Source organism: Rhamphochromis sp. 'chilingali' (genome assembly GCF_963969265.1).
Source record: "Rhamphochromis sp. 'chilingali' genome assembly, chromosome: 6".
NCBI lineage: Eukaryota > Metazoa > Chordata > Actinopteri > Cichliformes > Cichlidae > Rhamphochromis > Rhamphochromis sp. 'chilingali'.
Genome location: NC_137933.1, coordinates 28,644,474 through 28,656,946, shown reverse-complemented (window position 1 = coordinate 28,656,946; position 12,473 = coordinate 28,644,474). Strand labels below are relative to the sequence as shown.

The 12,473-nt window shown below is 41.4% G+C and overlaps 1 protein-coding gene across 1 annotated transcript in view; it reads left to right on the top strand.

Annotated features, from left to right (window-relative positions):
• Nucleotides 1-12,473, top strand: part of ush2a (Usher syndrome 2A (autosomal recessive, mild)) — a 227,024-nt gene that overhangs the window by 73,265 nt on the left and 141,286 nt on the right. The window contains exons 28-29 of the mRNA XM_080885054.1: nt 8,271-8,377; nt 9,716-9,839. Coding sequence (XP_080741180.1) covers nt 8,271-8,377; nt 9,716-9,839 — 231 coding nt within the window. The remainder of the gene's footprint in view (nt 1-8,270; nt 8,378-9,715; nt 9,840-12,473) is intronic.

Genomic DNA, 12,473 nt, shown 5'->3' with positions numbered 1-12,473 from the left:
TACTTCAAATGCATCTGTTGGAAAAGCCTCTTTTTGCATGCTGTTGTTAGTTGTCTACAGTTATGTACTTTTTGGACCACTAATAACCCCATTAGAAGTCTACTGCCAAAATAAAGAGGTTTTTATAAGGCTGGTGGGGTATTGTCGTCAAACATATGGACACCCACGTTTGTCAATATGATAACTTGAGAATGAGGCAGCGTAGGATTTTGGTAGGTGCAGCTACTAAAAGTCTTGAACAAGTTCAAGTCAGAGTGACCTTAACCTCAAGGTCAGAGGTCAAGTTTTCTGAAAATCTTGTGAACACAATAAATTGAGAAAGATGCCATCTAGGATTTTCTAATTGACACTATAGGTAGATCTAATAAAAATCTCAGACGAGTTCAAATCTCAGTGACCTCAACCTCAAGGTCAGAGGTCAACTTTTCTGAAAATCACCTAGAATCTTTAAATTTATGTCATAGATGCTGGAGAGGCTGGGGGTTAGCACTTTTTTATTAATCTTTTTTTTTTTTCGTCATTGGAGCTCTTTCCCAGCCTGTAAAATCTGGATTGACTCATTGCTTTCTGCTCTGCTTCTTGTATCCCCCTGCAGAGACAATCTTGGATTATACATATGTGCACATCTTAAAATGTGCCCTTCTAATAAAGAAGTGCCTCAGCACTGGCTACAGCACAATTAATAAAAACCCTTCCTATTTGGGACACCAAACTGTTTGTTGACTGAAACCTTCTTTAGTCAACAAAAAGGTCTCCAGCTTTTCTCTTGCAAGCTGAATGAAAGGAACATGACCTGAAAAAACCTCTGTAGTAGAAATATCTTCACATTCAGTGGTACTCCTCATAAGGTGTACTTGAGCATGATACAGATGCTCTGATAAATCTTCCACACATGACGCTGGGCCATTAGAGCCAGCTACCATCTGCTGTAAGTGAACAGACAGCATCTGTGAATCCACCGGAGTTACACCGAAGCACATGACTAAACATTAGCGCGCACACTGAGACAGACGTAACGACTCAAGGAAAGAGGTCTCCTGTCCACCTGTGTTGATGCATTTGCAATTGTTTCAGTGTGTGTGTATCTTCCCACAAAGTTATTGATCACAAAGTAAAGTGAGTGGCTAATCAGGGTCTGATGGTGATGTTTTATGTATCCTACATCCATAAAGTCTTGTTCTACAAGACATGCACACAGAGACACATACACACGTGCACTCACACTGTAACACCACTCAACAGAACAGGAACTTTATTGATTTACGCATAATTGGCCTGAGGCTCTTCTTGAGAAGAGAAATATGCATGGCAAGGGATCGCCATGTCAATAAGTGGTGTGCTTATGTGCGTGGTGTAACTGTATGCTAAGAGCCTGTTAAGACATGTCAGTTGCTGTAAAAACAGGAAACACACACACACACACACACGCACACGCACAATTGCTCCTGGGAGCTGGCCCATGATTTAGCTGCTTCATTACCATGTCGGCAGCTAAAATTAACCTTTCTGGTGGACTGTTAACCTTGTGTGTGTATGTGTGGTGTGTTTTTCCGTATACTCATAATAAAGCAAGTGGGTTTTGTCAAACTTGATGTGTCATAATGTTAAGTTAATTTCACTAAATGAACAAGCAGATACAATAAATGAATACATGACATGCAGAAAATATACAACCAGATTGTACAATCAGCCTGGTCAGTAAGAAAGAAACTGTCTTTCATGATTCAAACATGAACACACACTCAAACTCTATCAACAACGATAACACTATCCTATAGTTCTGTCACATTTGAAATGTTTTTCTCTAATATGGACATCTGTGTCCAGGTTTTATTGTGTTTTAGACTTGTGTCGAAATACAACCCGGTCATTGCTGGGAACTAATATTAATTTATGCTAGTAGATATTATCCCCAGTAATGCAATAACTGATTAAGTGATCAAAGAACATAAGCTGCTGGATGACATTTGACATGTTGGTGCACAAATAGAGAGAGCATGTTAACTGGCTGCTACCTCTAACCTGCCTGTTAAACACGCATTTCAAGAAGAAGAAACGTGGGTCATATATAAGGAGGAAGGTGCATTCAGGTAAATTATGTCTACATTATCTGGGGGAAATGTAGCTAGGCAGCATCAGATGTTAGTCTGTATGATGGCTCTAGGTATCAAGAAGAGGAAGCGAGTGAAGGCAGAGGAAGAATGTCGTTCAGAGTTTGGCGAGTAGTTGATACAGGCTCTGTGTGGTAAGGAAGAGTCACCAGATGACAAAGAAAGCATAGTCAGGGGTGCACATAAGTGGTTCGCAGGTGCACATGTGCTGTCAAAATAAAAGACGCGCACCAGATAAGAAGTTGCAACGCGCGTTTGTGTACATAAGATTTTCTGGAGAAGGACAGACATTTGTTTAGAACTCTTAAAGATGTCGAAGAAGCAAGCTCCTTTAAGCAATTACTTTGGTGTTCCTCCACCTCCAAAGAAATGTCAGAAGGAGTCCGAACCGCAAAGGAAGCGCGAATTCTCGGAAAAGTGGTTGCAGGAGGTGAGCTGGCTTCAAACAAATGCCAGCTCACCTCCTGCAACCACTTTTCCGAGAATACACATTCTGTCAAATGGACAGAAAGGAAACAGAAGACAATGAGATTTGGCAGTGGAATGAGGAAGTACAAGAACTTATTCAAATGAAGAGGTTAGCAAATAAACAGTGGGATAGTCAAGGGGATGAAGAAAGTAGCAGGAGGTGACAAAGGCTTACAGTGGGTTGTATGTGAAGCTGGACACTGAAAGAAAAACAAGAGAAGAGGAAATGGAAACGTCTAAGAGGGAGGGCAGTGGACTTTTTAACTAGATTTTTGAATACTGTGTGAATTTTGACGGGATAGCAGCAAGGGTAAAGGGTTTATAAGTTGTGAGACCTGTTATAATGTGTAGTTTGGAGATAGTGACACAAAAAAAGACAAGAAGCCAAACTGGAGGTGGCAAAGTTGAAGATGCAAAAATTTTCATTGGGAGTGAACAAAACGGACAAGGCTAGAAATGAGTATAGACAATGTAGGAGAAGCAAGGTTGAGATGGTTTGGACATGTATAAGATGGCGCCGGTGAGGTCGGCTGCCGTCACGACTGCTCCGACCACTTTTTCTTTGTCTTTGTTTTTTAAGTTAGTTTTCAGCGTTTCTAAATCGGCAAAATCATCACCATTGGGTACATTAGGTATGACAGTGACACTCTTGTTTCTATTGGTATACAATGTACTCACAATTCGAAGTTTTTAACTCCGGATCCGAGCTGGCCGAGTGAGATCTCGAGGGAGAACAAAGGGAAGCGGCGGCGGCCTAGAGGGAAGCGAGCCGGCGTCAGGAACAGGCTGAGAGCTCGTGCACACCGCACACCTCTGCCTAGCATCCTGCTCGCCAACGTCCAGTCACTGGAGAACAAGCTTGACGACCTCAGGGCCAGGATAAAGTTCCAGAGAGACATTCGGGACTGCAATCTCCTCTGCTTCACCGAGACATGGCTGAACCCAGCGGTGCCGGACCACGCCATCCAGCCGGCCGAGTTCTTCTCGGTTCACCGCATGGACAGGACACGGGACTCGGGGAAGTCAAGGGGAGGCGGCGTGTGTTTAATGGTGAACAACAACTGGTGCAACAGTGCGAACGTTGTTCCTCTCACAAGCTCCTGCACACCAAATCTGGAACTACTGTCCATCATGTGTCGTCCTTTTTATCTACCTCGGGAATTTACATCGGTCATTGTAAGTGCCGTTTATATTCCACCACAAGCGGACACGGTCACCGCCTTATGCGAGCTGCATGAGGCACTCACACAGCACCAGACACAACACCAGGACGCTGCGCTTATTGTGACGGGGGACTTTAATAGCGCCAACCTCAAACGCGCAGCGCCGAACTTTTATCAACACATCACCTGCCCCACCAGGGGTGAAAGGACACTGGACCACTGCTACACTACGGTCAAGGACGGCTACAAGGCACAATCCCGCCCCCCGTTTGGCAAATCTGATCACGCCGCCATCTTCCTCATGCCAAAATACAAACAAAGGCTAAAACAGGAAGTTCCGGTTCAGAGGAAGGTCGCGCGCTGGACGGATCAATCGGTGGCCGCGTTACAGGACGCACTCGATGACGCAGACTGGGGCATGTTCAGAAACAGCTCCGACGATGACGTCAACGTGTTTACGGAAGCGGTTGTGGGATTCATCGGGAAACTAGCGGATGATACCGTGGAGACAAAGACTATCACAACGTTTCCCAACCAGAAGCCGTGGGTGGATAAAACCATCCGCAACGCTCTGAGATCCCGCACCGCTGCCTACAACACGGGACTCATGACGGGGGACATGGACCCGTACAAAGCCGCGTCATATAACGCGCGGAGGGCGGTGAAAGAGGCGAAGCAGCGCTACGGGAGGAAACTAGAGTCACAACTCCAACAGAGTGACTCTAGGAGCCTGTGGCGGGGACTAAGGACAATAACGGACTATAAAGCACCAACAACCGATATGACGAACGCGGCCGTGACTCTGGCAGACGAGCTGAACACTTTCTATGCTCGCTTCGAGGCTGCAGCTAAGGTCTCCAACAATGCTAGTGTTAGCGGCGCTAACGGCTGCAGACAGGAAGATACTGCCAGCACCGGAAACGTGCTCGTCATCTCCGAGCATGAAGTAAGGAGAGCCTTCAAGAGAGTGAACACCAGGAAAGCAGCAGGACCAGACGGCATCCCAGGTCGTATCCTAAGAGACTGCGCATACCAGCTAGCTCCTGTGTTCACTGAGATATTCAACATCTCTTTATCTCAGTCGATGATCCCCACATGCTTCAAAGAGTCCATCATTGTTCCTGTCCCGAAGAAACCCCACCCTGCTTCTCTCAATGACTATCGCCCTGTAGCCCTCACCTCAGTAGTGATGAAGTGCTTTGAACGCCTGGTCAGAGACTTCATTCTTCACTACCAGACACACTGGACCCACTACAGTTCGCTTACCGTCCAAATCGTTCCACAGACGATGCCATCTCTCATCTCCTCCACACATCACTCACTCACTTGGACACTAGAAGGGGGAATTATGTTAAAATGCTCTTCATAGACTACAGCTCTGCATTTAACACCATAATTCCCTCCACACTCACCACCAAGCTGGAGCATCTGGGACTCAGCTCATCTATGTGTCAGTGGATCTCCAACTTCCTAACTGGCAGACCACAGGCAGTAAGGATGGGCGGACATGTCTCAGCCTCCACCACTCTCAGCACTGGAGCCCCCCAGGGGTGTGTTCTGAGCCCCCTGCTGTACTCTTTGTACACATATGACTGTGTGGCCACTACCAGCTCCACCACCATCATCAAGTTTGCTGACGACACCGTCGTGGTGGGCCTGATCTCTGATAACAACGAGACGGCCTACCTGAAGGAGATTAGGAATCTGGAGAACTGGTGCCAGAGGAACAACCTCCTTCTAAACGTCAGTAAGACAAAGGAGCTGATAGTGGACTTCAGCACTAAGCAGGAGAGGAACTACCAGACCCCCGTCATCAACGAGTGCCCAGTGGAGAGAGTGGACAGCTTCAAATACCTCGGAGTTCACATCACGCAGGACCTGTCATGGTCCTGTCACATCAACACCGTGGTGAAAAAGGCCCGACAGCGTCTCTACCACCTCAGACGCTTGAGAGACTTCCAACTGCCCTCCAAGGTGCTCAGGAACTTTTACTCGTGCACCATAGAGAGCATCCTGGCGGGAAACATCTTAACCTGGTTCGGGAACAGCACCATGCAGGACAGACGAGCTCTACAGAGGGTTGTGCGGTCAGCTGAGCGCACCATCCGCTCCGAGCTCCCTGACCTGCACTCAATCTACAGCAGGCGGTGCTGGACCAAGGCCAGGAAGATCGTGAAGGACCTCAGCCATCCCAACAACAGACTGTTCTCTCTGTTGAGGTCAGGAAAGCGATTCCGCTCCCTGAAGACCAACACAGAGAGACTGAGGAGGAGCTTCTTCCCGCAGGCGATACGGTCTCTCAATCACACCACCACACAGTACTGACCCACACATATGGTTCTTACACACACACTGGACTTTCTGGACTTTGGTTTTGCACACCACTGGTCACTATATTCTTCATTTCCGGTTAATACTTGTACAGCTGCTGTTATTGTGTATATATTTATTTATATTTAGATTTCTTCATACATTCTTATATAGTTCTATATTGTGTATTGTGTATTTTGTTGTACAGTTATTTTATTTTCAACTTTAATTTATATATTTATCTTTATCTTATTCTTCCCAGTTAAATTTACCCTTCATTCTAATTTGTGTTGTACAGTTATTTCATTTTTAACCTTAATTTATATTTTATTCCTTCCTAGTTAAATTTACCCTTTTTAATTTTTCATATTTATTTCCTTTCTTATTCATAGCCTTTTCCTTTTTTGTTTTCTTTAGGTCACGAGCAGTTGTCCAAGCATTTCACTACATATCGTACTGTGTATGACTGTGTACGTGACAAATAAAAATTTGAATTTGAATTTGAATTTATAGAGAAGGGTTAATGGGTATAAAGGTGACTTAAGTGGCTTTGAACATTGCATGGTTTTTGATGTCAGAAGGGCTTTTCTGAGTACTGCTAATTTACTGTGATTTTTATGCAAAATAACTTCTTGGATTCACAGAGAATGGTCAGAAAGAGAGAGAATATCCAGTGAGTGGCAGTCCTCTGGGTGAAAATGCCTTGATGATTCCAGAGGATCATTAAACTTACTTTCATATTGATGTTGTGCTGTTTTGCTGCTAATGTACAAATCTTTTTATTAACATAAAGTTGGTCCTCCTTAGTTGGAGGTGGGCTAAAAAATTGACAGTTGCCACTTTTTGATAAGATATAAGACAGACCAACAATTCACACTTAGAATAATAAGCATGCCTTTTGATTGTGGCAGGAATTACCAGAGCCACAGGAAGAACATGGAAGCTCTGCGCAGAAAGGCAGGCAGATTCAAACCCCTGCATCACTATTCTACCCACTCATATCAAGAAGGAAAATTTATTTACCAACATGGCATACATAAAAAAATGTATTAATTAATTAATAGTACACCACAGTGTAAAGCAAGGGCCATGTTGTATATGTGTGTGCCACTGACAGTGTTCTAAATGTCACACTAGCTCAATATCAATAGACTGGTAAGCTATCGATTGGCAGTAATTTATGGTTTGATGTGCCAAGATGAGGCGCCAAACAAGCTGTCCACTTTGCTTTTAAGGGCTCTGTTAGAAGTCACACTAAAGATAATCCGCATGGTTGTCACTGAAAGCTAATTTACTCCTACCACGAACCATTTAGACAATTACTGAAACACACCCACACATCTAAAGAGAAACACTACAATGAAAGGACACTTAATGCACACACACACACACACACACACACACACACACACACACACACACACACACACACACACACACACACACACACACACACACACACATCTTTCCCATCTCTACACCGGTCTATCACTTGCTATGCTTTTCCTCCATTCCTATAAATCTGTCCTCCCTATATCAGCTAGTCTCTGGTAGATTTATTTATGTTATGTATTAAAACTGCTTCTCCAGTACCTTACAGTATGTTTCAAAGAGACATTTAATTTAACACCTTGAGTGAGCGAAGGAAATTAAATTGATCTTCTATTAAATGAAAATGGGACTTTTGTGTAGCCTGAAAGAAATAAGCTTCTACTGAAGGAAAGCCCAATCACACAAGATGTATTTATTCTTAATGTGTATGAATGTTTTTTGGGTAAATTAGCTGTGGTTAGCTTTTTACATAGACATTTTTTTGCAGAGAAACAATGTATTACAACACCACAGCTCTGTAGTAAAAGAGCACTGATACTGAACTGGCCTGCCTTCAGTCCAAACCTGCCACCCGTTGAGAACATTTAGTTTAATTTGCAAATAAAAAACTTGACAGAAGATGCCCTGACTGTTGAGCAACTGAAATTCTATATCAAGCAAGAGTGGGAAACCATTTCGCTTTCAAAACCACACCAATTGTCTTCTTCATTATTAAACACTTGGAAAATGTTCAAAGAAGAGGTCCTACCAAATAAAAAATAAGCACACACCTTTTTCAAATTTTTTTGAAAAGTTTCATCATTTACAATACAATGGCTTCATATTTCATTGATTTAACATTCACTTTCTGTTCATCCTTTCCGTTTCTTTACTTTCTGCTTCTCAGCACCTTCAGGATTGTCTTCACCTCGATTATATCCAGAAAATGAAACTACCATTCAGATAGAGTGGGACCCCCCTGCCCAACTTAATGGACCATACCCTCTATATCAGGTAAGAGCACTGCCCTACACTCAATTCAATTCAATTTTATTTATACAACGCAAAAATCACAACAACAGTAGTGTCAAGGTTCTTTATATTGTATAGTAAAGACCCCACAATAATACAAAGAAAACAGAGAAAATCCCAACAATCATATGACCCCCTATAAGCAAGCACTTTGGCGACAGTGGGAAGGAAAAACTCCCTTTTAACAAGAAGACACCTCTGGCAAAACCAGGCTCAGGGAGGGGCGGCCATCTGCCACGACCGGTTGGGGGTGATTGGATAAAGACAGGACAAAAAATATGCTGTCGAAGAGAGACAGAGATTAACAATAACTAATAATTAAATGCAGAGAGGTTTATAAACACACTCAAGAAGAAGAAGGACTCAGTGCATCATGGGAATCCCACAGCAACCTAGACACATGATCCAACCCTAACTACATGCTTTATCAAAAAGGAAAGTTTTAAGCCTAATCTTAAAAATAGAGAGGGTTTCAGTCTCTCGAATCCAAACTGGAAGCTGGTTCCACAGAAAGGGGACCTAAAGCCTGAAGGCTCTCACTCCTATTCTACTTTTACATACTCCAGGAACCACAAGTACGCCTGCAGGTTATATGATACTATGAGGTCATCAAGGGTGTCTGTCTTTGTTTGCAGCTAAACAGAAATTCACAGTAATAAATAACTGTTTTCATCTATTGCCTTGCCTAGACCCATGCTAGCCACAAGCATGACTGTAGATATGGCCTAAATTAAGTTGAAAAGTTGGCACTCATGTGTGTGGTTCCCAGGGGCTAAAGCTAATGCTAACAGCATGTCAGTGTTTTAAAGTCTAAATCATTCCATACTTGAACAAAGTTAGCTAAGATTCTGTGTTTTCTCACTGGCACAGACTACATTACTTTCTTTTCATGCTGGCAGTGAGAAATAACCCCAGTGTGTGTCTTTGTTTGTCATCTCATCATTCACACTGTGTGTACGTAGAAATCATGAGAACTTCCTGCCTATGATTCCACTGTTTATTCTCTGCCACACAGGTTATGTCTAAAATAGAGGAATAATATTTCTGATACTGAGATTCATGGGAAGTAGTAAGAAAGAGGATCTGTGCCATGTTGAGAGTGCAAGCCCACATGGCCCTGAGTGTTTTAATGGATTTGATATACACATGGTCATCTAAAAACAAAAAAAATCTGCTCAGTTTATTATTTTTGGAAAATTTTAGTATGTGATTTTATACTAAACATAATTAACTACAATTTATGACTGCAGTTATAATTTGAGTACTACCACTATGCTAGATACCAGATATTTATACATTATCATATTTTGGTTTTTTGAGGTGGAAAGGTCAGATGTCTCTCTCTCTGACCCGCAAGATCCAGTTGTCAGAGGAACAAGATTTTCTGGAAACAGTTACTATCAGTTCCCCAGTGACATCCTTCCCAGCAACACCGATTTTACAGGTAAGAAATTATGTTTAGATGAGTGCAGGTGTCTGTCTATTAGTAAATAGACGGTATGTATATGTGCATTTCTGTGTACTGTGCATGGGAGTATGTGACAGGGTGTGTACATACGTCCCTGTGTTTTTTAGTGTACAGTGACTGCACTGTCTCTTCTTCTCAGTGTTCAAGTGACATTCCTTTAGAATGACTTCCCCAGTTATCTTAAAGGACAATTATCTTTCTGTTTACCAGCATCATTAGAGGGCTGAGCTGCACAGCCAAACATGTTCTGCTTCATCTGAGAACATCACCCAGTCTGACGCTCATAATTAATGACTGCTGATACTAATCAGTGGGATTTGAGCAAGCAAAGCTCTATGATGCCACTTGAGATTACTTCACTGTCCCACACAAACCTTTTGTCACCAGTAATGTATTTTGGTGTTAAGAGAATACCTTTCCAAGATATTTTAATACTGTGTCATAAAAAGTAAAGAAAAAAAAATCTGTGGCCAAGCAGTTTTTCCTAAATGTATGACATATTTCTGGCTTTGAGTAGATTAAAGTTTTCAAATGTGATTCCCTCTATAATCCAATTTTGCTTGATCTAAAATACCAAAGTACAGTATGTTTGCAGTCCATAAAGTAGGCATCCATGTACTCCACATCTTCCATGTTCATGTTCTGAATCTGAAGTTTTAATAGACTTTGTTATGGAGACATATCATATGAAACACTCAGAGAGCAGGCTGGTGTTGCTTTTGCCTTCACTTCAATACTAAATAAGTAGTAACTCAATCCTAGAAGTAAGCTTAATTATTGTGATTGATCAACAAATTCGGCAATCATTTAACATGAAATTCACATTTCCCACAACATTTAATTTCTTATAATGGTTGATTAGACTACTGTGAGAAGGATGTTCTGTTTAGGCTGTACACATTTGTAAAAATTCAAATATTATAAGCTATTTTAGTATATATATATTTTTTTTGATTTTGTAATTGCTTGTTCTTTCCATGCATATACTAAAAGGATGAGTAGTCTCTAAATGTTATGACTAATGCCAGTGTTAACATAGATGTGGCTGAACACAGTGTAAGTAAAACAATATTTATTAAATATAATTTATAAAGCTCACAGTTCAGACAGGATATTTTAAGTATATCTCTGGTCTCCTTTTTGACTTCTGCTGCTTTAATTTACTTCCTTAACATGTCATTTTGTGTACTGTGTTTTATTTTTGCAAACAATTGGTTATTAATATTAATACTGCTTTATTTCATGTTTTTCATGAAAGGCAATTGAATTCTTAAAATACTGAGCGAGTGCGCGGTCAGAAAAACCCGACCAACCTGTCTCCTATATTGTTTTGTTGCTTCTTAATTTTACTTACTGAGTCGTGTATTTTTATCCCAAAGCAAGGAATTCAAATTTTTGATCTCATCATTGCTTCTCCAGTACAAAGGTAAATAGATCTCTCTAAATGCTGCCAGCAAATAGATGATGACTTTTTGTTATTGAGGGGCGCTTCTCATCTCCTCTGCTCTCCTCCTTCATAAAGGGTAATGGATCAGACAATCACTTTCAGACCGGATCTATTCTGGACCATCAATGTGTCGGCAGTCCTCAAACCATCGCCCTTTTACAACCATCAATACTAATAGCATCATCTACAGACAATTATTCCCATCGAAGCGCACGGAACAGCGAACAAATCAAAGCCAAATTAGATTATGAATGTAATGCAGTGTAATGCCCCCTCGAGAGTCAATTGATCAAAAAGGGGAGACTCGTCAATCGTTTTGTCTTGTGGAAACCTTGCAACTCAAGCAATGACAAATGTAACATTTTTCTATGTGCTGAATGTTTGCACAATATTTATCTGTTCAGGTGGACTGCGCCATACCCCACAACGCATGTCACAAAGATTTTATAAAGTGTTCCTTAGAATTGACGTCCTTTTACATCTAAAGGGAACTTTTTGTTTTGGCCTAGCAGCATTGATGCCTCAGAAGATCGTGATGTGCCTTCTATATGAAACAACAAATCATCATTTTTCTCTGTCAGCGTCATACATCATCTTAGGAATATTAATATTTATTGAGGTTCCTCAAGCTTTCTATATCCTACATGCAAACTAAGGGCACATCATTGAGCAGGGTCAATATTCTACATGTTAAATCTTAGTTAAGGTTGAGGTTATCTAGCATGTATTTGCCCTTTCACCTGTTACCTTATGGCCACTTTATTAAAAAATATAAAGATATATTTTTGCCAAATAGGTTCTTTTCCATGTGCAATTACTGTGATAGGAGTGCATGTTTCCATAAATGAAGTCTGGTCGCGTGTGTTTAAAGATGCTTCTTAAAGCTTAATAAGAAGCATTAAGTCAATATTTCCCTCACTGAATCTTACTTTAGATAAAACAAGATTATAACTATATGCAGTCATGCTACAATATGAATAACCTCGTAAGTGCTTGTTTCAAGAAATCCATGTTACTTCATTCATCTTATTTATTATGTTTCTGTGTCTAGAACTCTCCTGACTTTCTGCTGTCCATGCTTATATTTGAATTAAGGACATTGGCTCTCAGTTAAGACAGGCATATGTTATTATTTATAAAATAATGTATTTAAATTGAAATGG